General features: G+C 38.4%; 2 protein-coding genes across 7 annotated transcripts in view; both read right to left on the reverse strand.

Moving 5' to 3' along the window:
- Positions 1-6,107: 6,107 nt before the first annotated feature.
- On the reverse strand, positions 6,108-7,306 carry LOC120422122 (growth/differentiation factor 8-like; the record flags this gene model as incomplete). Its single annotated transcript, XM_039585492.2, has 2 exons — positions 6,108-6,997; positions 7,206-7,306. Coding segments are annotated over 2 exons (381 nt in total), but the record flags the coding sequence as incomplete, so codon positions are not given.
- A 1,429-nt stretch (positions 7,307-8,735) lies between these two features.
- Positions 8,736-26,101, reverse strand: part of LOC120422123 (uncharacterized) — a 151,437-nt gene continuing 134,071 nt past the window's right edge. For all 6 annotated transcript variants that reach the window (XM_052706289.1, XM_052706287.1, XM_052706286.1 and 3 more), the window contains 5 exons: positions 16,195-16,664; positions 15,882-16,136; positions 15,505-15,824; positions 15,236-15,444; positions 8,736-11,250 (listed from right to left, as the gene is read on the reverse strand). In XM_052706289.1, coding sequence (XP_052562249.1) covers positions 11,102-11,250; positions 15,236-15,444; positions 15,505-15,824; positions 15,882-16,136; positions 16,195-16,664 — 1,403 coding nt within the window. In that variant the 3' untranslated portion in view covers positions 8,736-11,101. The remainder of the gene's footprint in view (positions 11,251-15,235; positions 15,445-15,504; positions 15,825-15,881; positions 16,137-16,194; positions 16,665-26,101) is intronic.

Raw genomic sequence — 26,101 nt, forward strand, 5'->3', positions numbered from 1 at the left:
AAATGACAGTTGACAGAAGGAAGAAGAAGAAGAAAAAGGGGAAAACAAAGAAGAAGAAGACGTGGGATGCGCAGGTAGCGTGGACCAAGGCGTTTAAATACTACTAGGTAAAACGGAAAAGCGTCATTCACAAATGACGCAGCTTTTTTGGGATTTTGACCCACCTCCTCCCCTTCCTCATAGTAGCATTTTCCCCATACAAAATTAAATCCTCGATTAAATCATTTTATATGGATTATCACAAACCCTCAAAACCACTCCCATAAAGTTATCTACGTGCGTATGTATAGCGTGTACGTACACGAAAAAGATTGAGGTTAAATTTTGTATTACTGCGGGCGTCAATAATTAGAGTTCACGCGTGGTGAAACGACCGCAAGATAATGGTCGCATGACAGCCGCATGACAACCGTAAAACAAATTTTTGGCTGTTGTCAAAGGTTGCCTTGAGTTTACAGCTGACTTATTGGAAAATATTCAAAACAAATCAAATTGACAGTCAAATCAACGTAGAATTTCAGTTCAACCTGCTGATTTTTATACCGCGGTCACATATGTGGAACTTCAGGCATATAGAGGCAAGCTCGAACAAAAGCGATTTTTTTTCCTGGTCTCACTTTGATTTCCCATTTGTTGCCTGTTTTGCCCGTTCGCTGCTGACCGTGTACCCCACAGTGGTATAACGTCAAAAAAGCCTCGTATAATGTTTGTAAACAGTATACAGTACAACTACCGTAAGTCGGTTCGTTTTTTTCTTGAATACTTTTGCAGCATAATTTTATTATGAATTTAAAGGGGAATAGCATGTAATTTCATCATGCACGTGATGTTGGCTTACAACAGTTGGGCGTTCAAGAATAGCTGTAAGTTGGCAAGAGAACTGGTTGCCCAGTGGACGGCTTTCTATGCATTGTTTTGCAGAAGGAATCCGTCCACCGTTGGACGGATTCCTCTTGCTGGACATTGTTAACAAACTTGTCCCAAGTTCTCATTTCCTCCTGAAAAGAAATCTGTTCACCGGTGGACCGATTCCTCTTGCAAAATACAGCCAAGAAATCCGTCAAACAGCGACCAAATTTAAAAAAATCCGGCTTGCCAACGTTGTCAAAAGAAACCGACCTTTCCCAAAAATGCCGGATATTATTTTAAAAGTTTGCTTGAGAACGGCAAAGTTTCCTGTCCCCAAAGTGATTGTTTTTTCGCCTGTCAACTGTCAAACAAAGGTACAAATTTAGGTCATCAGATTATTTGTCAAAATGTTTATTCAGTATATCAATAACTACTTCAACATGTTAACGAATGGTAAAACGTTACTTAATCTACCGTATGGTGGATGATGCATTCCTCTCGATAGGATTCGAACTGACGACCTTTGGATTGTGAGTCCAACTGCCTACCAGCGACTCCTACACCTGGACTAAGCTAACGATCTAGATTAGGTCTGAACCAATGTTCACTTCCCCATCCGACGGATAAGACAAATCTTGACTCGAAAAAAGCCACCGGGTCTGACTGGGGCTGAAGCCAGGCCAACTGGCCATCTGTTGAGTAACACCGAAAGACTTATTTTACGGAAAGATAAGAAAAACTTGAAACACGCATTATCCCTCCCAAAGAATTTTAGAAATTTTAATTTATAAACATACGTAATTTTTCATATCAATTACCGCCAACCCTATTTAAGGAGACTGTTTACATATTTACACAATGTATGCAACTCGTTTATGCTAGGGAATAAGTTGAAAACAAAAATAAACCAGTAGCAACGGTCAATTCAAAAATTATGCCACTTATTCAAAATCAGATTAGTGCGCGTGACCTGTAGCGTGTGTTATACAACATTATCTTGTCTAATATTCAAAGTTAACAGTGTAGTAACTTCAGGCATCCACGCTAGGTGGTGATACTGATGCGAACAAATTTCGGAACCATGTTTTGAATTGGACTTGGCTCCATATGCTTCAGGTTCAAAAACGAGGACAGTACAGGTGCTGCCTCTCGCGGTGGAGAGCTGCAACTTTTCTACCAGTTTTTATGGCAGTTTTTGCACCGATGGGTCGTCCATAGTGCGTGTAGTTAGAATATTTAGAATTTTATAAAATGATTAAAAGTAGCAAATTATTTATTATTAGTTTTGGATAAAATCATGTATTTCCATCCAGCACATAATGTTGACTTAACGCCACTTCGGCGTGCAATTTAACTTCATCATTTTTGTCTGAACCCTTGTAATAAAACTCAGAAACTTTTAAAGGGCCAAAGGTGACCGCCTTGGGCGTTATCCATAAAGTATGTCACGCTAAAATCGGCCAAAAATAACCCCCCTCCCTCCTATGTCACACTTTGTCACGCTGGCTCCAAACGTTATGTAACATTATGTAACCTATGTGTTTTTCTTTTATATTACTCAAAACCAAATTTTAATTTTTTAGTAAGTTTCCTATTATTACCGTTCAATTTTTTAGTTAATATTTTTTTACAAAATTTTGGTTGTTATGTAGAATGTCATTTAATCGTAAACAGATACCGGCTACATGAAATATGCATTGACCCCTCGTCCGATCAAAACTGGTATACTGAGAAGATGCCTCAAGTAAACAAAATCGCAGCATGCCATGATTTTAATTTTCATTTTTCTTATCGCGCGCCTCTCGTGCCAGCCGTTTGTTTTTGCAGTTTATCTACTTTTCATGCTCCAAAATGCCGGAAAAATCTGTGCAGTTAAAAATTGCATGTTCAATAATCATGGCTCATCATTCTATTCGTTTAAGAACAGGTATTTAGCTAGTGCTGATAAAATGGCTTGAATTCTGTGACATCGAACAAAAATATGGGAGGTCGTCTTCCTCTCATCCCCCATTCGCAACTTCAAAATCTGCTCCATTCATTTTTAAACCCCCGATCAGTGAAATTACGAGTGTGAGCAAGTTTAACTGTTGAAGAAGTGCATATAAAATGAAGTGTTGGCAAGGAATCGCGCCACTAAAGCAACATAATCTCCATAAATCGATCATGTCATGCAGAATTGGTAGATAAAACGAAAACAAGGTCTGTCTGTCAATCTGCGAGTGGTATAAGAGGTTCAAATTTGACAGTTGTTTATGATTAGTAGGCTGTGACTAGCTTGGACAAATTTACACTATACCAGCGACAGATCTCACCAATCGTCACACTTTTTGGGCTAACAGAATGTATGGAGTTCCAACCATGTGCCGCGGTAGTTTGGCGGCTATAATCTCCTGTCATTCACAGCGAAGGAGAAACGTGATTTTATCTCGCAATAAGCAATACCTGACAGCAAAACAACCCAGTCAAATCAATCCGAATTCTGAAACGGAATCTAATTAGAATCGTATACAAATTCCGTTTCAAACGCAACAACCGGTTCGAACACGGAACCGGTTGTTGCGTTTGAAACGGAATTTGTATACGATTCTAATTAGATTCCGTTTCAGAATTAGGATTGAGTTAACTGGGAAATGGCGTGCTAGTGTGCGTGAGCGCGGGCTTAGATAACTCTATACCCCGGGCCGCTTCTAATCGAGAAATTAAAAGTGAGAGTGTGTGCAACATGGAGTTAAACTTTCTACACTCAAAATAGTTTTCACCACAAAGCTGCATGAACATATAGGTGATTTTTTTCCATATTGGTAATCATGCAACATTGACGTGAATTCCCGGTGGAAGCAAAATCTTCAGCATGCCGACCCATGATAGCTGTTCACTATCGCATCAGGTGGAATTAGCATGAACTTCACGTGAGATATGCATGACCTTTCATGCGTTATCCACATGATCGTCACGTGGAGACTGCATGACTTTTATTGCGGCTTTTTGCTGCTTATTTTTCTTTTATGAAATTATTTCTTATTCTTCTTATTTAATAATACGCCCTTGGATATTTTAAATAATTTTATTTTAAAAACGTATTGAACTTTGAACACAACGTTTAAAACACTTATCACACTAAGTAAATCACTAAAACACTATAAAATCCATCAATTTACAACAACTGCAGCAACTTCTTGAGGACGGCATGGTGCGAATGGTCGACGTATTTTTCACCAAGTCGCGATGAATGGCTTTGAGTTGTAGAAAAGGCTTCAGTTCTTTTTGGTTGATTTTCCCGTTGCAGCAGAGCAGCAGCCAACGGGAGACACTTTTAGTGGTGTTTGTCCTGATCTAGGTCCTGATTATTTGGTGCCACCTTCCGATGTCAACTGTATTGACTACCATAAAGTTCCAACATTGTGATGTCCGGTCGGATTCCGTCTCCTGGAAAGAAAAAAAAATTAAAGCTCAAATTAGCGTTAAATCTATTTAAAAACAATGCAAAATACTGACCATCCGGTACGGAATATTAATACAGGCAAACGACTCTCGAACTTTTTTAATGCGCCTTTCAAAGAAAACTCAAGCTTATCGGCTTCTTGCCAAGTCAAGCGCCGAGAATGAACTGATGATTAAAATCTTCGAGGTTGTCGATCGGCAACCGAGCCGAAATTTTCAGACAGGAAATTCATGCAACCTTCCACCTTCCACCACTCACTCAAACAACTTTTCACCACAATGTTGCATGAAATGGTGTATGACTTTTTTCCATACCAATTTCCATGCGAAGGTTGCATTATAATCATGCAAACCCAAACTCAGCTGACTGCAAGCCACGCCTCCAAATTTTCAGACATGAATTTCACGTGGCATATAGTTGTGTGTGTGCATGCTGCGTGAAAATCAAGAAGAGTTGACATGAATGCATGGTGATTGTTGCATGACTCATGTAAAACATTGATTTGGGCTAAAAATTGGCTGCCACTGGAATTTTCATGCAACTATGTGGTGAAAGGTTTTTTGAGTGTATGAAGTTGCTGTGAAGATTACCATGGCACTTTGAAAATTTTAACTCCATGTTGCACGCACACACTCTCACTTTTAATTTCTCGATTTACTATGTTGCTACGTCATGTGTGGATGATACCTTGAGTTATGGACACTTTGAAATGGTATCGGCATTTCTTGTCCCCAACCAAACATTTCTGGAGTTTCAAAATCTTTCAAAACAATAATAAACATTAATAAAGAATAGTTTATGTGTGTGAACCCGTCATACCTGTTATAATCTAAAAGCCTTGCGCCCGAATGACAGCTACAGCGACGGGTTGCAAAATTTCTCTGCGACCACTCGACCAGTGATGCTAAGAACACAATTTGCTAAAAGATTCTTTAATCGCCTTTATCGGATATTGTGAAAGCAGACAATAATCAAAATACGAGCGCAACTCGGTGTTCTGGCGGTAATTGGCCGAACACGAGTTTGTGCACCGGTACCTCCCTGGTTCTTCACTTACTTGATGGGCACATTTACACCATGTGTAAAAAGTGGGGCACTTTCAGCCACTGGATCAGAATTACCTAGGGCCATTCTGCATATTCCCGTAGGTACCAAGCGTGGTGTGCGAAGAGCTTACGCCAGACAATCTGGCTGTCGACCGAACCGGAGGTGTTGGCCCATCGACTGGTGAGGTTTCTTTTCCCGGTTCCAGTATGGGTCACTGGACTCGCTTAGAATAACACGTGCTAAGGTGCGATAAACCAGGTTGTCGGGTGGAGTATGCGTGCCGAATGCATTTTTTAAGACTCTTGAGGTACGGTATCCGGGCGGAAGTTCTTTAAAATGTTTAATAAATCGCAACAGAACGTTGATGGCTACCTGTACATCTACCGGATACCAACTCGAGAGCTTTACGAGGCAATGCGGTATGCCGCTGCTTGAAGTCAAAAACCGTAACCTGAATACGAAGATACTATATTACATTTCAAAAGCCTCTTTGCGAACTTCGAAATGCGAAGCCATCAACGTAAGTCATTACAATGAATTGAATGATTGAGTTGATAAAATATTAGAACTTGGCTACTTGCCTTTGAAGTCCCGAATTGAAACGCAATCTTCCCGCGTCACTCGTTTCGCAAACTGTGGTGTGAGTCTCGGACCAGGTGTTTGGTTCGTGTCTTGGATATTGCAGTGTTGCTAAATTGCTTAAAGTTGTATGATAGGAAGCACAGATCAAACGTGGAAAAGTTGGACTTTCTTTCAAGACTAAACAACCTTTTTCGTTTAGTTCGGATAGACTTTATTTAGCTATTAAAATTTCTACACTTAGCTTCTAACTGATGGTTTGAGTTAAATTATAGAAAAACTTTTCTGGTGCCTCGTCGCATGTTACTGCTCGTATTATGTACAATTTTGAACACACACAAATTCCAAATTTATGTATCGCCTGCGCTGCTGATTCATGTTTGGTTAAAATATCCATCTATCCCCATGGTTTTGTATTTCTGTGCTCTTTCGCTATAGCTTGTTGTTTCTTACTTGTTAACGCAAAATTACCGTATCCGTTGTATTATCTATTGTTTGGTTACATTTTTTTAGTAGAAACAGTTATCACAAAATCAAAATCCTAGAAGCGATCCAATAGTTCAAATTTTCTCATTTATTTTTTTGTTAAGTCGAGTAAGCCTAAAATTTCAGATTGTCCGTTCCGTTTCGAGAATTTCGCGTATCACCCGTTGCGTCGATTTTTAATTGCAAGTTCATAATTTAGTTCTTGTAATTCGAATTTTAAGATCCCAAATCAGACTCATAGATTCTTGCACTTTTTTCTTTAGCTATCTTTAAACCGAAAAGAAGTTTTTTTTGCTCCAAATTTTCGACTGCTTTTAGGAACAACTGCACTTTTCCACAATCATGTTCGGTATGGTCGAGTAAATGACGCGGTAGCTCAGATCGAAGTACAGCAGCTTGATGGGGCTCATCTTTTTCGGCGAGCAGCACGGGATGGCCGACGTGCTGAGCTGCATCACGTGGGTGTGCTCGTACTTGGGCAGGAAGCTCAGCATGCACTCGCCGGCGCAGTAGGAAGCTTCGTACCGCTTCGGCGCGATGATCCAGTCCCAGCCGAACTTTTCAAAGTCCACCGTCAGCGGGTACCGGCAGCAGCTGGGTGGGATAAGATAGTTTAGTTCAGAATTGATTATCTAGGAAGTTTGGATAATAGATAATTCAATTGTTTTTCGATTTTAAAGATTTTTCATTGGATTTTAAGAGTTCGGATAATTGGATAAACCGAAATGTGGATTATCCAAAAGTTTATAACTAATCGACAGTATCATAATCTAGTCAACACTACAGAGAAATTTACTCTTACCGGGTCTCGTTGTCGTTCTCCTCACAGTCCAGCGACAGGTTCCGCTTGATGCGTTTTTTCGGGGCGTCACGGAACTCGATCTCGATGTAGGGGGTCTGATTAAAACACAAGAGTTAGTTTATTAAAGTAAATAATAGTAAAAGAATATTGCGATTGAAAACATTAAACAGTCGATGACGGAAGGTTGTGTGTGTGCGTGTTGTTGATTGAGCTGGTCTGAAACGAAACTTCAAAAGTCATCGGGAATAATTTATTAAAAATAACTCAAGATATATCAATATTGATGTGACATTCAGCAACGACATAACCTCACGTTTTGACAACCTCATTCGGATAAAATATCCGTCAGCAAGTTTGAACTGGTTTAACGTTTGCTGCGGGTGCCGAAAAGTGAGGTTTTATCACTGCTTGCAAAAGTCAACATTACCACATGAGTTACCCCTACGAAAAAATAACCATTTTTACTTACCAAAACTGCTAAAAAATCTGGAAATGACATGCCAAAAAGCTCAAGACAGAGTGCAAGCCAGCAAGACAAAACAAGAGGGCGGAATGCGAGTGTGAGAGACAGACAGGTGACAATGAAAGTGCAGTTTGTTTCAAGTTTTTTGTTTTGCTCTTCATGTATATTGCAAATTATGTGTGTGTGTATAACTTTTTTTTGTTCGCTTCGCTCCACTTTTTCCTTCCACTTTCGGCTTCTTCCGTCGGTTTGTGTGATTTGTTGTTACTTCCTTTGAAATTGAACAAATTTCTACGGTTTTTTGGGGTTAGGTATTTCCGCTTTCCACTACTTGTTGAGCTCAAACAAGATTTAACTTTATGCAACTTTTTTACTGTTTTTAATGTGGCTGTTTTTGTTGTTGTTGTTGTAGTAAATCTGGTTAATTGAAGCAACTTGAAACGCACTACTTTGATTAAATTATGTGGTAATTTTAATTGCGTATGCATGTATGTGTTTGGATGCTCAATCTACCAATTGTTAGAGCTCAGTTTCGAGAAAGGAAGTCTCACATGCTGCGAGGATCAACTCTTTTGGAAGTAAGGGTTACTTCCGCTTTTTTTTCTACATTGGCTCTTCTCAGGAAAGGGTCCTACAACAATCTCGCGGGAGTATCAAAACAACAAGCTAAAAAGTGGTGCGCCAAACACGTGGTCGGAAGATTTCCCCTTGGTCCAGTTGAGGTTGATCCTCGCGAGGGGAAGGAAAAACGTGATTTTTCATAAATAAGTTTATTGGTTTTTAACGCTAGGTTGTTTCTTTCGACATGGTTCTCAAGGGGTTTTTTTCTTGTTTCAATGATTTTTAGTGTCGGTGTCGTTTAGGTTTTTTTCTTTTCATGTTTCGATTTCGTGTAAGTGTGTGTCGGTTGGTCGAGATGAATATATTCTTATTTTTTTCTTTAATTATTTAAGCTTAATGATTGATAAGTTTGCTTCGCACAACATGCTTTTCCATTCTAGCTAGCATAAGAATAAAGTGTTTTGTTTTGTTCGAGTGTGTTGGCATGTTTGTTGTGATTGCACAGATTTGTTTTTTTTTGTTTTGTTGTTGAGACAAAGTTAGTAAGAAACGCTTCAGTTTTCAGTTAGAATTGCATGCAATCGTCACTATCGTTACAAATAATATAATTGAGCATCCGTGTCATAGCTTGGAGACGAACTTCTTTTCTCATCATCGCATCAAGTTTGTTTTCTTCTTCCTCTTTTGCTGTGTGTGTTGATATCTGCATCAATGAGTGAGCTTAAATTTGGCCCAAGTGTGTCGATTATCACTAAAGTGAGTTTTTGTTTGTTTTGTTTACTTTAAGTAGATTAATAATATTCAACAGATTTGCTTTCATTTTGTAATATGAAGAAATAGTTTACACGGTATATACGTCATCTTGCAAGAATAACTGGATACAAACATCAAAAGAGCGGAAAGGAAAGAGATCTAAGCAGGCGCGCGGCGCGGTCGGATTTTTTGTTTTTGTATGGCTCGGTTGGCGCGGTTGCTTTGATGAGGTGTCGCACAGGGGTGAAATCAGGGAAGAACCAAACAACGTGGACAAATTTATCTACAATTTCACTACTGCTGCAAGTACAATTTATACGTAATGTTTTACTAGTTTTTTTTTTGTTTTCATGAATTGTTTTCTTTGAGCCTTAGTCACAGCAGCTTGCAAAATCAACTCTGTTTGGCATGTATTCTCTCTACACTTTCGAACGAACGAAAACTAGAGCTCGACTTGTTTTGTGTTAGTGTGTGTGTGTTTGTTTGTCTTCTTAACTTACTTTTCTGTTCGTAAACAACTACCAATACTACTGCTAAAAGTATCTTTTTTCTGCTAATTTTCGCAATATAATGGTTATTTATATGTTTTTTTTCTCTCAATGAATTATCAAAAAACTGTTCAAATTCACTACGGAAAAGTAATTTTCAGAATTCAAATGTGTAAGTCAATACGATATTTGTTTGTTTTAAATGTTTTACTCGCTTGTTAAGCTTTATTCATAAGAGTTGTGTTTTCTTCTTCATTATCGTCTGCGTTTCGCCGCGCACAAAATACCAACTATTTTTTTAGTGTGTGTGTCCATGTTTTTATTTCCTTTCCGACAATTTATTTTCTACATATGTAAATGTGTGTATGTTTTGATCCTCTGCACGCAATCTACTCCATCTACTCAAAACTAGTAAAGTGTGTGTGTTGTTTTAGAATCATCTTTTATCGTAGTTTTTGCTCGATCTCAATCTCAATCAGTCCATCTCTTTCCCTTTGAAATTGTTTCCGCGTTCTCTGCCCCACTTTAAAGGTAAATATAGTTTCTTCAATAAAGATTTAGCTCCAACTTTTCTCCGCTCTCGGCGCGCGATCGCTCGCGCGCTCTTCTCTCTGTCTGTGTGTGTGTGTATTGCAACGAAATCGCACTGTTTGACAGTGTTTGGGGTGTGTCATTAGATGTCAGCAGTTTCGCGCTTTGGGTGTAGGTTTAATTTTGCGCCGAAAAAGGCGGCCCCTCGCGCCTGCCAATTCTGCATTGAACGCAGTGTTTTTTAGATTTGCCTTCCAGTCGCGGCGGAATTTGCGTAAAGATTCACGCCGCGCTTAGAAGAGTAGATTTTGGGTAAAATTTTTAAACTTCAAACTGGTGTAGAAATATGTACAATTTGTTATTTTTTTTCGGGGGGAGGAAAAGTTCACAACTTTATTTTGATTTGTGAGTTTTTTGTGTGATTTTGTGAGTCGTAGTAAAGATACTGGAAAATGGTAACCATTTTTCATGGAAAATTTAAATAGTCTATCAACATCTATTAGAGTAAATGGAGGGAAAAGAAGAATCTCTTTGCTTTAGTTTTTCATTCTCATTTAGATAAATAATGCTTTGTCCTTGATTTTGTTTTCCTTTTGTCAGCAATGTGTATAGCTATCATATTTACACACACAAAAAGAGTAGTTTTGTGTTCCTATCCTCTCATCTCTCTCTTCACTCTCTCTCTCTCGCGCGCGCGCTTTCTAACCCGAGACAAACGTCCTCCTCGATATAGTGTCGAAAAAATAAAAGGATATAAAAAACTTACTCAACCGTAAAAAGGTATACTTCCAATAGTACTTCGTCTAATCTGAACACCGATCATCATTAAGCATCATTGTCGTTCATAAGGTTAGGTATTTTGTCGAAAAATGCTCTTTTTTTTCTCTCGTCACACTTCTTAAAAATACTGGATTAAGAACTATGATTAGGTTGTTGTAAAGCAACACATCACAAAGGTTTGGAATGTATATATCTTCGAACTTCAATTCTGATCTGAATATTCCTAAATAGGGGGATGGAGGGGGAGAGATTGTTTGGGGGGAAGCCCACTACTACATGACTTCCCCCGACAGTTGTGGTTCTACGGGGGATTCGCAAAATTATGACGTGAACTTGGCGTTGTCGAGCGAGGGCCGCAGGACGAGGGCGCCTTCCACCCAAAAGTTTGGTCTGTTGATCATGTTCTGCCAGAGGGACAGCTCCCGGCCGGTCGAGTCCATCCAGTCGACGGTGCGGCCACCGTGTTTGCCTAAAGGGTCGTGGGATGAGAGAGGAACGTTATTTCAGAAGGGGGTTGGACAATTCGCCGAAGATTTTTTTGCCGAGATGGAAATTTAGTCAAAAGAATATTTGATATTCAGATATTACTCATCAAAAATCACTGTTAAAATATACTCATAATCATAAAACAATAAATAAAAGTTAATTTTTTAGTTTTGAACTCTGATGATCCGAAATTGTATTTCATCCTTTCGTCGTTTGTTTTTTACAAATTGAGTAAATTTTTGATACTTTTTCGTTCAGAATCGTGAGATCTCTTTTTCTATGATAATGATTTAAAACTGAAAAAAAAACTTTTCAAAGCCTAATTTTCAAGACGTATTCTCTAGGTTTTCGTGAATCTATTTTTCTTTGCAGCATGTGGATATATGAAAATCTATGTCTTGTGAACTAATTTTCTGATCGATTTGGTGTATTCTGCAAAATTATAGTTTTTTCAGCAAAGAAAATCTGGTACACGAAAAAAATCCTCATTTCTTATTTCGTTTTCGTTTTCGTTTTACGGAGCAAGGTGGGGGACGCGGCCTCAAGTCAATCCAAGTCCGGTTTCTTGTGGAAAAAAGGGTAGTGGCCGAACTAGTATTGCATACAAAATGAACACCACCGGAAGATATAGGGGATCGGGAGGGGGAAGGTGAAAGAAAATTAGTGTAGGTGTGAGTGGTAAGAACTTGGATTGATTGAACGGTTACGTTTATCTAAATTTAAAACCTAATAAAGGAACTCTAAAGCAGTTATTCAAAAAAAAAAAAGCAAAACACTATTATGCATTCCAACTCTAAATGGAATCAAAAAATCGCACTGGAAAACGAAAAATAAAATAACTTGTTTATGGAATACAAATCTCGATGTTAAAACCTATAAACGGGGTCCTCGTCCTGTCACGTCCGTCAGTAGTCTTGTCGTACATTGCACCTAGAAGCATTTCTGCCAAAACCTTAACTAAACTATCTGAAATAACTTTAATCTTAAATCCCCAAAATTTTTAGTTACAAAGCCAAACATTCCTTTATCTTGCCTTTAAACCTGTCTTGCCGCTTCCAAAACCAATAAACATAAATGAACAGTTCCAGGCGTCGACGTGAACAGTTAAACAGGCGTCGTGAATGAGAAAATAGACGACCATTTCATGCCTTCCATTTCATTAGGGCACATAACTCTTGTAAACAAGAGTGTAACCCTCTCACACTATATGAAAACTATCATTTAAGTGAAAGGGACACACTATCCTGCTCACAAAACCCATGCGCCCTTTTGAAATGTTAGGCTCCATTTGATCGTCAAAACTCCAGTAGATCCTCGATTCGCAACAATGGTCGATACAACCATAATCCGAGAACCGTTAGTTCAACAGATTAACGAATTTTGTCCGATATCATTTCATTATTGATTGATCGAGATGCTATGGCAACTTTGACAAATCAGAACAGTACTCAACATGAATGAAAATTAACCATTCTGGCTGTATTACTTGCCCCGCTGACTGCCTAATGTAATTCTGATAATTGTTATCTTTAATCTAATTCCTAAAATTACTAAATGTAAAATCTTCAAAGACCCTATTTTAATTTTAATTTGGAATTCGAATGAGAAACTATTTTTTTGAAAACTAAGTCCTAACCTAACTCCCACCTTCGATAGGGAAAATGTCAAATATGTAGCGGTTTGTTGTACATTTGTGATATTTCCACTATCGGAGAACCTCTTGGTCTCGACGCCAGCTTAACTCACCAGCAGTTGCGTTAGTATTCATTGTACACACATTGTAAGGACATTTTAAGAGTACCCAAAATACGCGACTTCTAGATGGTTAAGCCAAAAGACATCGATAAGCCTTGGTGCTACGGCAAAGCGGGTTCTCATCAGCATGGAACGATATCCATTGTGTTAATAAAATGGAAGTTTTAACAGTATTTGGAACAATACAATTAAACCCTCAATTTCATTACCATGACGGAACTATCCATGCCCCTTGACAAAATGAGTACTATAACGATCTATATAATACTCCCCTGGCAAGGCCCAAGGAAAAAAATCCTCATTTCTTATTTTAAACTTTATAATTTATTATATAGTTATTCATATATTTATATTATTTAAAATTTAAAGTTAAACTACCAAAATAAATATTTTGCACATTTCAAGATTTTAAGGTTTTTTTCATGTTTATGCAATTTAAAATTATCATAAAAAATAAGCAAACAATTGACTTTTTTTTTGAAGAGCTTGGAAAATTTCCAACAATTTTAATTTGTTGTCATTTTGTGAAAATAGAGTTATTCTCAGTATAATCTAATTTGCTCTCAATTTTCAACTCGCGATGCCTCGGGAACTATCAGTAAGATTTTTAATGTCAAAAATAACACTTTTGTGAAATTCTGAATTGCCTTATAATACCGAATATCAAAACGCAGAATCTAAGCAGATTTTCAAAGAGGGAAAAGCCTAACAAATGTCATTGAATTGTCCGGCAGAAAAATTCGAAAATCTTTAAAATTATGAAATATGTAGAAATTTAGTTAAAATTGAGAAATAAAAATTAACCTAAATGTTTAAGCTTGAAATAACAAATACATAAAAATTAAAAAAATCAAAATAAAAAAAATTCAAAGCTTAGAAAATACGAAAAACATTAAACAAATTTAAAACTTCAAAATTTGAAAATTAAATTAAAAAACAAATTAAAAAAAATTCTTAAGTTGAAATATAATGAAAAATTGACAGATTTAAAAATTGAAAAATTCAAAAAATAAAAAAAAAATAACTCGGAGACTTCAGAACATCAAAAAATCTAATATATAATTATGCTACAACTGATATTTTTAAAGAAATTATGATTTAAAAAAAATCAATAAATCAAGGAATTTGTTTCTAACCTAAAATACGACTCCAAAAATGTCTGATTATCTGGCGGCAATAACAATAACTTTTTTTATAATTTCAAAATATAAAAATTTAAGAATTTAATTTATTAAGGAGTTATGAATTAATGGATTTTAAAAATTTAGAATTTAAGCCTTTTTTTAATTTCAAAATTTATAAAATTTTGGAAAAAAGTTTTTTTTTAAATTTTAGTTTTTGATTTTTATATTATTAAATTTTGTTTTTTCACAGTTCTCAAAATTTTTAATTCTTCAATATTTGAATATTTGAATTTGTGTTTTTTTTTTATTTTTACATTTCCAACTTTTGAATATATTAATTATTTTAAATTTTACCAAGAATCTCAACCTGCTCAAATCGAACTGGATTCCATTGACATTTTTGGCCAATAAATAATACAAACACAAAAATCTGTTGAAATCGTCTAAATGAGAAGTTTATGGTGAATATGTCGATTCAAAATTGTTTAAATTTCAAGGAATCTTTTCAAACATTTTAAGATTGAGGGCGATTTTAAATTCGCTCAAAATTTATAAAATTTTAGAAAAAAGTTTTTTTTTTAATTTTAGTTTTTGATTTTTATATTATTAAATTTTGTTTTTTTCACAGTTCTCAAAATTTTTAATTCTTCAATATTTGAATATTTGAATTTGTGTTTTATTTTTATTTTTACATTTCCAACTTTTGAATATATTAATTATTTCTAAATTTTTCCAAGAATCTCAACCTGCTCAAATCGAACTGGATTCCATTGAAATTTTTGGCCAAATAAATTCTACAAACACAAAAATCTGTTGAAATCGTCCAAATGAGAAGTTTATGGTGAATATGTCGATTCAAAATTGTTTAAATTTCAAGGAATCTTTTCAAACATTTTAAGATTGAGGGCGATTTTAAATTCGCTTTCGAAATCATTTTTGATACATATTCATCATCATTAACCTTTAAAAAATAAAATTATTTACATTAAAACCACTAGAAATCAATAAACAAATTATGCTAAATATCCAAACTGCAAAACGGTAAATGTACCCGATTCCATTCAAGGGTCGTGCCACATGCAAACTTACCCGTCCCCAGCGAGAAGCGAACGCCGCCGAGGAACTCGTTGCTCGCGAGCCGATCGTGGTCCCAGATGGTCAGCTCGAGACCCCGCTCGGACAGCTCCGCCAGCGAGATGTCCTCGTAGATGAAGGTGTAGTTCCAGACGGGCGAGTTGGACCGCTTCACGACCGGCGTTTTCTGCTTCGAGCTGCGGTTCTTGTCCGGCAGAAGGTAGCTGCGTGGGAGAATGGTTGTTTCTGAATCTGTATAGAGTGGAGCTTGGTACGCGACTTACCTCTTACAAAATGCATCACAGGTTCCGTTGGCCTTGACCGCTTGCAGGTTCTTGGCCTCCTTGACGAGCACGTGCAGCGCGCCCCGGCTTTGGCCGGACGAGTTGGACGAGGTGGACGTGATCGATCGTGTGCTGAACTTGCGCAGGTTGAGCGTGCCCGTTGGGCCACCACCGCCGCTTCCGCTGCTTCCGGAGCCGTTGTGGTGGGACGAGGAGGACGCGTGGTGCTGCGGCGTTCCGCCGTCCGACTCTGGCGGGATGTACTTGAGTCCGACGATGATGTCGCCCTTGTACGCGGACAGATCCTCGAAGGGTTCACTCTAAGGGGAGAATCAACTTCAATAATTGTAGAGCATCGAGCGTAGATTTCAACTCACCCTCTCCTGCAGCTGGTACCACTGCGGGGCCGGATTGTCAAACATCTTGTCCTGCAGACCCATCATCACCTCGCCGAGGAAGTCGTTCCGGCCGAACATGTCCGAGTGCCACACCGTCATCCAAACCGTGCGCGACTGCAGCCCGGCCAGCGAGATGTGGAACCGCAGCACCTCGTCGAACACCGGATTGAGCGTGTGCTTCTTCACTTTGGTCTTGCGCTTGCCGCCCTTGGACTTGTCCGGCAGCAGGTAAACCTGTTGAAATATCCTTATTAGAAGAAACAATCTCTAAGAACCTGTAGATTAGACCCACCTTAACGTACGGATCGCTCCGGTTCCGCTTGGCGTCGACCGCGGCCAGGTCCCGGCACTGCTTCACGTGGATCTCCAGCGCGCTCTGCTTGTAGTTGTACTGCATACCGAATTCGATCTGTCCGCGAACCGTAACAGTACCGTACCGGCCCTCGCCCGCCCCCGAGTAAACCGAGGCCATCGAGTCGGATCGCAGTCCGAGGGAGCTGAGCGATGCGCGGTTCTGGTGTAGCGCCACCAGCCGGTCAATGTCCTCGTCCGACTGGGACGGCCAGTGTTCCGAGCCGACCGATCCGATCGGACTCGTGGCCACGCTTCGATGGGGACCGGTTCCGGTGCCAGAAGATCCGCCTTTCACAGCGGCCGCTGCCGCCGTGGACAATTCCTGGTTGCTGCCTCCGGTGGCTCCATTCCGGTCACTGGCGTCGATCACCGGAGAACTGCCGGATTCGAGCGTGCCCGAGGCTTCCTCTGCGAATGGAAGAAACAAAAGAGACTCAAATTAGACTCAGTCGTTAAAAATGGCAACCTTCAGGAGGGGTGCGTTCTGAGTTGAGAGTTGAGTTGTGTGCGCTCTAGCTTATAATTGGTGCGATAGCTTCCGTTTTGGTGGAAAGATCGAGAGTTAAGTGTAGATATGACGACGACGACTGCGACTGGCGGTGAGCACAATAATTGCTCGCGTGCCATTTCGATCTCCTTCTGCGTAGAGAGGTGAGGCATTTCCATTTGCATTGCCAGAAAGGTCGTCGAGAAGTGGAGTTTGAATGGAGATGATTAGAATATTCAATTTAAAAAAAAATGTGCAAAGTTTTAGGTTATTACGATTATTTCAATCTCGATCTGATATTTTTTAAAGTATTTTATTTTTTTAAACAAACAAACGCTTGGACAAGCCTAAAAACTTTCAATTCGCTTCTCTTGGATTTCGTCATGTTTATGTGATGACTATCTGAACCCAAGGAATTTGCCTGGAAATTTATAAGTAGGAATAGAATCAATTCCACCAGAACCAGCATCTTATCGCCATCACCATTGGCGGCCGCTACCTTCTCCAACGAACACCAGAGGGCAAAAAATGTGGATTTGGGAGACGGGTAGCGTTGATGCTCCACTTTGTTAAGGGGATAAGGGAAATTCTCCATATATGTTTAAAGTAAGTTTTCCTTGGAGTTAGAATGTTTATTTCAATTATGCAAATCCCCGAAATTAAACTACTAAACGAAACATTATTTTACCTTGCTTGCTAAATTTCACTTCGGATAATCGAAACTTCGGATAATCGAATCACGAATTTTTTTTGTTTGTTGTCTTGTTTTTGATTGTTGAGCTATGACCCTTAAACTACTCTAAAGTGATTTAGAATTTTTAAATCCAAGATGGCGGCCAAAATGGCGATGATGAAGTATTGAAAAATGCATTTTTTGCAATTCCGTCGTGAAACTACTTACTTTTCCTGTCATTCTTGAACGACGAAATAGCCTACTTTTCTGTACCAAAAATAACAGAATCGAATAGCAACTCTTTTCAAAATAAATGCTGAAAAGTTCTACTTTTCAGCACTGAAATGGGTGCTGAAAAGTTGAACTTTTCAGCACTTGTTTCGAAAAGTAACACTTTTCAACATTTTTTTGATTTAAACGATTTATTGACAAAATACATGACAATTAGACTTAAAATTTCACTCAATGGGTGTTTTTCGAAATTGCAAAAAATGTTGTATGGAACTCGTTGCAAAACTTGATTTTTTCAGCACTCGTCGTATTTATCCAACTCGGTGAACCTCGTTGGATAAATGTACGACTCGTGCTGAAAAAATCCTCTTTTTGCAACTTGTTGCATAAACTACTATTTCAATATTTCATCGACGCCATTTTGACCGCCATCTTGGTTTAAAATTTTCAAATCACCTTAGAATATTTTTGGAGTCGACCCAAAATCGGAAAACGAAAAAAGGCTTTACAGGAAAAAATAGGCACAAGAAAATTTCTTATTGGCTTATTTTTATCAATTCACAAAGTCCGTATTTTAATTATTTGAAAAAAAAAACGTAACTTAATCCACCTTGAGGTGGTTGGTGCCTTCCTCTCATATATAGAGTGATTACAGTCCCCTACAGACTTTTTGTCAAGATTATACAGACACCTCCTTTCAGGAAAATGGCATCCCTCTACAAGGCTTTTTTCGTAGCGACAAGACGGGACCATTTGAGGTTATGTAGATTCAGACCATTTTTTAAACTGCTTGTAATTTTAGATAGGTAAGTCAGATCTTGAAAATTCTTAATCCACAAGAAAGGTCTTCTCATATGCTTTCTAAAAATATATAACATGTGAGGGTTTCATGAGAAAACCACCCTTTTTACCATAATTTTAATTTAATATGAAACAGTTTTTTTAACATGACTTTTTAAATACATGAGAATACTGCATGAATTTAAATAGCAACTTAGGGGACGTTAAGACGGATCGATTAAAACCATTCCGGCCAAAATCGGTTGAGCCTGTGACAAGTTATTCCAGTGACATTGATTTGGTACACATGTCTACATACAGCCAAACACACAGACATTTGCTCAGCTGGTGATTCTGAGTCGATATGTACAAAAGAAGGTAGGTCTAGGAGGTCTAACTAAAAAGTTCGTTTTTCGATGGATTTTATAGCCTTTCCTCAGTAAAGTGAGGAAGGCAAAAAATATGTTCAAATGGACCAAAACTCACAACTTTTGAGAGATAGGGAAGTATGGCCAAAAATGTTGTTAGTTATGCCGTTGCAAATATTTTTCAAAGTTTATGTCTATTTTTATGCTTTTCTAGAAATAATAGAAATATAAATAAAAAAAAAATGAAAAGAAATTTTAATAAAGTGTGCCGTTTTAGAGACACAGCCACTTGAAATTTGATTCTAACTAAAAATAAAAAATAATTAGTTTTTTTTCGATTTTCAAGAAAAGTGCCCAGTGTCCATCAGATTATTTTTTTCGAAAAGTAAAGAAAATTAAAATCTGTGTGCTGAATAGTGGTTCGCAAAACGGCCTCAATTTTGAACTGTCAAAGTGGAACCAATTTACTGTTCGCCAAAAGTAGAGAGTATTGTTATCGATCATTAAAAATTGTTTTTTTTTTTTGCAAGAATGATAAATATGTGGCTTTAGAGGACCTAGAGTTGAAGTCAAGAAATCTTAAGAATGTTGAAGGCGAGATCGTCATTTTTATAATTAAGAATTGATGTTGTTTATCCCACCGGAGGTCGCGTACGTGTACATTGTACACAGTTTGTAAGGGCACTTGTGAGAAAGGCGAAAACACGCGACTTCCCGAAGGTTATGGAGTCGATGCGGTTGTATCCATCCAGAAGCTGTCTTTATTGTTTGATTCCGTTTGAAAACCTGGTTTAATGAAAATTCTTTCTGTTTGTTGGATCAGCTTCGCTAGAATTAGTAATGTTTTTTCGCTGGATCAGGAAGAGCTGTAGGATTCCAAAATCAGCCAGGGAATTTATCTGCGACATCGCAGAATAACACTCTCGCCACAGTTCTTTGTTACCCGTAAGTGAAAGAAAAATCTCTTCTAACCGGTCGAAACGCGACAATTTTCCAGCAAAAAAAAAAAAAAAAACTAGACAAAATAAAACACATACTACTGATTTTAAAACAGCTCATTTACCAGTAAGACAAAAGTCATGCTTGTGCTTGAACATCCTCCTACTTTGTAGATGTAAACAAAGTGGGATCATTCGAAAATCACGTTACGCATTCTCTCTATTCAGCACCCAGATTAAAATAACCTACATTTTTTTCTAAGATTCATTGAAAATTGACTTTGGTTGCTGAGATACAGCAGGTAAAAGAAAAAGAATCAGGAAATTTTTAATTTAACATTTCTGGAATTTTCTAGTCTCTTCGAATTTTGTTTTTAATTTCGGAAACAAAACTGACTTTGCATAGGGGTGTTATATTGAATATTTGGCCCATTTATAAAAAATGGGTTGTAAAAAATCAATAACACAATATTTTTTTCGATGAGATCAGAAATTTTTACAAAAATTTCATTTTTAGACATTGAATATAGGACCATTAGTTACTGAGTTACTCAGATTGGCACTAAAAAATGGGGGGGCTGTTTGGGTGAGACTTAAAAAACTTTTGAAATTTTAATTCATTAATCGATAATAAATTCTTTAAAAAACATTCAGAAATTGATTTAGAGATTTGCCTCATTGTCTCTAACATCTCCAGACCTTCCTCAAACCATAATAGAAATTACCTGTAACTTAAAAAAATACCGTAAAAAAAATTTAATTCTTAAAAAAAATATCTGCTAGACAGCATCCTCATAAATCAAAAATAAATCAGCTCCGATAAAGAATCGCGCCATCCCATTTTCCGCAAAACTTCGGAATCGGATTTATTCCCCCGACCCCGACGTCACCGACCGCAAAAGGGGTTAATAAAAATGCCATATGTTTTCATTATAATGGAGAAATCTGGTCAAACCCCGGTTATTTCTTACCCCCCAGGGAGCGGAACCCAAGGAGTGCCCGTTCATGGCCCAACTTTGGCCGCCTTCTTTTCAAAGTATGGGTCTCTCTAATACATTCAATCAGGACCGATAACAATCGAGAACGAACTTTTGGTGTAGACAGAACCGTGCTCTTATCAGCCAGGCTGAGCACGAGTTTGCACAGAAAATTAACTCCGCGTTCGCATAATCTCTGGCCGGCGCTTCAAGGACGATGGCGACGACGACAGTTGGGTCATAAATTTCCGCTCAAATTATCCTTTTTGCTCATCTCGTCGTCCACGGAACAAAACGGTTCCGTTCCGTCCTTTTGTTCCACTACTGTTTAATTTAACGCACACCCCAGAGCTGCTCTTTTATGCCAGGATGGCCGGGACGACGACGTCCTTTTGGGACCACGGCCCGGCACGGAGAGGACGACTAATCCGCCAGCAGCTTATAACCTCATAACAATATATAACCAGTTGGTGTTGTATAGTTTTTACGGGGCGAGCAACAAATTGCTTCTTAACATGTTGCCCGGCGTTTTTTGCCACCCCCAACCCCCTCTACTAACTCTACTAACTCACGGTAGCAGGTTCCAAGAGGACGACGACGACGACGAGAATCTTTATGTTTAAGCTGATTTTAAAAACCGTTTCACACCATGCATACCGGGCCTTCATTAGCTTTAGTTTGCCGTGGCCACATGGGCGTCAACAAGACTCTCTCCCATTTTCTACTTGCTGTTTGAGGGTTTTGAAGGGCTCTTGCAAGACGAAGAAAAAGTGTGAACAATTTGTTCCCAATTATGACCACTTGAATATTCAGAGAAACCCGGCCAGGTCTTGCTGAGCAGTAGGCTGGTTTTTTAATTGTTCAAATGGAGACGCCAAGTTCTTTGTAAACGGCGAGTAATCGCGCGACTCCATGCTCTCCAAACTCTCTTTTTTTTGCATTTTCAAGTGTAAGGGATATAAACTTAAAAAATAGTGTTTTTAGTTTGACAGTAACCCAAGCAACAATCTTCATATTGTTTCAACATCAGTAGCGAAAAAAAAAGTTTTTCGTATTTCAATCAGAAATTCAATCCTTCAATACTTCACAAATTTAAAAAGGCTGAAAAATACAGTACTGCACCAAAGAGTATTGAAAATAGAGCGCGGACTTAGAACAAATTTCCCCCAAATTCATGGTACCAATCAAAGGTACAACCGTAACGCCTTCGACGAGGCGTTACTGTTTTGAGGCGTTATTAAACAGGTGTTATGATTTTTTTCCATCACAGCAGTCTCCTATTTCTTCTGAAAATTTTGGAGTGACAGCTTGAAAACAAAAACCAAAAGTCGTTGCCAGGTTGCCATCCGTTGTAACAACGGGTGGAAAATAAATATCCGGATCAGGAGAAACTAAAGTTACCAGTTGAACCAGATTGACCCGGAAATAAAAAGTGACGATCGGTAAGAAGAAGCTTAATTTTATATTGCCGGAAGAAGTAATTTTTTACTATTTTTTCAGAAACGGTTTTGAGCTCGAACTCGAAAATTCCGTTGGAGGTGGGCAAACAACAAAATGGTGATTATGTTCCCTTCCGAGGTTGAGTTTTAAACTTGGGCGCATTGCGGTCTTTTACTAAATGAATTATTATATTTTAGGCAACATTGCGTCCCCAGGATCTATATGGACAAAAGCAACGGCGTCCGGCAGCCAACGGCTTCGGACTTTATTTGCGCCATCAATATTCTGCAGATCTGTTTAGCAGTTTGATGGATCAAGATTAACCGGTGGACTGAGTCAAACCTATCTGGAGACTCCGGGGAGGGCTGATCGCCAACATGGCTCGCACAACTGGGACCACGGGTGGTTCCGGCACAAGTCCATTGGCATAAACGACGTCGAGATTCTTTGGTTCGCAAAGAATAGAAAGTTTCTTGAAAAAATGAATAAACAAAAATGTACAAAACTTAAAACAGATGTTTTATGCCAAATTCAGGTTGAATAAAAACGTGGAATGTTTTAGTTTTAATGTAATTATTTTATTATTCTGAAAGTGTAGATAAATGTCCTCTAATGTCCTGCGAAATCAACTGCAAGCCAGTGGCACAAGCCAACAATCAAACTTTCAACTCGGCCTGCCAATCCAGTCCGTAATTTCCGCTGGTCTCACCGCAGGTTCAATGAAATGGTTGAAGGTCGGCAAGTCCAAAAAAATGTTTCGGGACGGCGGAAATCGACATTGAAATCCCTGGTAATGAACGACTACCGCTGCTGCTTACTCGAAGAACAATTCTTTTATATAAAATGTAAATTATTCAAAAAAAAAAAAAAATAGAAAAAGGAAAACAATGACGAAAATGTTGGTTAAAAGGCACCATTGGAGCCGAAATCAGCTTGAAACTCTTAAGAACTCCATTTTGCACTGAATCTACGCATGGCCCTAAGAATTGATTATCTGTCGATCTAACCATCCGGAAGAGTTTTGCTTCCAATTCTCATACAGTCTACCGGCCTTTTCCCTTGTGTGGACTGGGCTACGAAGGGGTATCTCGGTGCCGACAACTTCCAAAAGATAATTTCAGCATTAGGAATATCCAATTATATTGAAGCGCCGCAAACACCGGCAAGGTTAAACTAGAAATAGAGCTGAAAAAGTTTGGGTTGTATAATTTCCCCTGATTGACAAAAAATGCGATTTGACAGTTTATTGTGCAAAGAGTTGAAAATTTGACAGCAGAAAATGTCACCAAAAAAAATGTAACGCCTAAAGTTTCCATTGAACAAAAATTTGTCACGCCTGATTGCTGAGATTATGCTGAAGGGCTGTGTACCTGTGTACCGCGTTACGGGGTCAAAAATAAATCGCCAGTGTACCCTCTCATTTCCCTTCTCTCTGACTGCACATTGCAGATGTTTTTGAAACCAAGAAACTTGTTCGAAAAATTAATCTAGTGGAGTAAATTGCTTAAAAATTTAAATTTTCGATGGAGATGAAAAGTGCTTCAAAATGAAGCCAATTTCTCCACTCCAGCCATGCAACGCCCATGCCGTGTGTGTATTTGTGTGCAAATAGTGGTGCTTTTTGCTTGCAATCTCCCCCAGGCGGCCATCATAGCGTGCCATGCAGTAGGTTCAGAAGAAGGATGCCACAGGTGCCTCTCCCACCTCCCCCCTCTCGCACCACCAACCGAACCTATCTCGATCTCGTCCAGTATCGTCCGGTCGTCCTCGCGACCCCCACCATAGAACGCCGTAATCTGTTTCCGCCGCGCCACGACCGTCGCGGTAAACTTCTTCCGCAGGCTGGCCTCCCCGCAGCTAATGTCGTCCAGCTCGAGGCACTCCAGAAAGCGATCCGACGTCGAGCGGACGCTGTCGTTCCAGTTCCAAAATTTGCTCTTGCCGTGCAACTTTTTGATTGTGTTCCGCTGGGACGGTGACAACTCGTCGTACTCGGCATCCCCACCGGAAGTGGAACCGATTCCATCGCCGGACAGTTGCGCCATTTGACGTTTGTACCGCTCAAAGGCACCGTCAATGTCGTCCTCCTCATCACAGTCGGCGTTGCTTCTTCTGACGTAGGGGAAACAGTTCTTCCGGCGACGGCAACAGGAGGAGGAGGTCGAGGACGCTTGACAGCAGCAACAGGCAGCCCGGAATGCCCGCCGTGCCCGTTTCCAGCCCCAGCGCCAGGCCCGGTGGAGGCGGCTTCGCCGGGGTTTGCTGCTGCCATTTTTGTTCTTGTTGTCTCCGGCAGCTTGAGCCTGTTCATGAATCACGGTCTTTGTGCAATGGTTTTGTTGCTGTTGTTTGCTCGTCTTCAATTCCACTGTTGTTGTTGTCGTTTTCTTTTTCTTTTCGGTGACATGCTGCTTTTGTTTCGAGTTGATGCTGCTGCTGCTTTTATGCTGTATGGCATTTATGCTAACCATTTGTTTTTCGCTCAGCTGATGATTACGACTAGATTGCTGCTCGGGGGATGGATGGATAGATTGTGTGGGGACCGCTTGGTGGGGTGACTTTAGCCAAGCGAATATTGAAATAAGCATGTTTAATATCAACTTTCTATAATTGAGCAGTTTTACCAAATTTAGTTTAAATTCATATATATTTTTTTACATATTTCTATGACATTTATTTCATCGACAAATTAGAAAATTTAGGAGCTGTCTACACAATATGGTATGAAAATATTCGTAAATAAGTATCTTGACGGTGATATTTTATTGCCGGAAACATTGTAAGCAAACTAGTTCCATATTCTAATTTATCGAGATTCTTAAATAGTTTACGAAGAGACGTTTTGTTAAAAACATAAAAGCTATGACTCTTGTCTAGTTTGCAAGCAAAGTTTCTCTAAATGGAAAACCACATTGAGAAACGATTTTCAGATCGACTTGTTGTCTTCGGAAAAGTTGTGATTTTTTTTTTCAAAAAAAATATTTATAGATTTTAACTAAAACCTACTTTTGTGATTTTTTAAGTATATATGTTTTACGGCCATTTTAAAGTTATTTATCTACAAAATGTATTTTCTAATTAAAAAAATGTCCATCTGGCTCTAAAAACCATATTTTCAAAAAGCTTTCAAATTTTTTATTATTTTAACTATGTTTATCCGACCGTGGTTGCTGGGATTATGGCCTTGTAAAGATTTATAGCCACAAAACAAAAACTAGTTTTCCTAGTATTTCACAATTCCCACTAACTTGGGCTTCGCACTAAACTATTGTCAAACTGGCTTGGGAAATTCAAAATTTCCTAAAAAAATATCTTAGCCAGCCGATGATTCACGCTTGTATTTTGGCTGTCAATCACAATTTTAAAGTGAAAAAGGCTATTTTGATGGAAAATGCAACAGGAAATGTAAATAAACAACGATTGGTTGCCTTGTTTTTGGAATTCATGACGTCAAAAGTGCAGGCAAAATCCAAATGAAAGTAAAAATTAAGGTACATCGATAAATATCTTGAAACTCCTTTTTTCATGTTTCATTTTTTTAAACTTACTTAACATTTTTTGAAGATTTTTTTTAATGTGTTTTAAACAAACGACTAATATTTGAAAAGGGGTAAAATCGTGATACATTGTAATGCTTCTTTTCGTGGAAAAATGTTGGCAACTGAAAGACAGTCATTTGAAGAATCTATTTAGAAAAAAAGTGTTTTAAATGTCACATAATAAAAAATCACTTTTGAAATATCAGCAAGTCTTGGTCCAATTTACAATGCATAAAAATTGTCCTATCAATTGCATGTTAAAAATGTTAAGGTAAAACCGAATGAACTATAAATTGGCGCCATCCGTCAAAATTCAAAAAAAAAAATCAGACGCCAAACCAAATACTGCTGAAAATTTTATTTTCCATTGAAAAAACTTGTACAATCTTTTATAAATTAGTTGAAATACATT

Source organism: Culex pipiens, chromosome 1 (genome assembly GCF_016801865.2).
Source record: "Culex pipiens pallens isolate TS chromosome 1, TS_CPP_V2, whole genome shotgun sequence".
Lineage (NCBI taxonomy): Eukaryota > Metazoa > Arthropoda > Insecta > Diptera > Culicidae > Culex > Culex pipiens.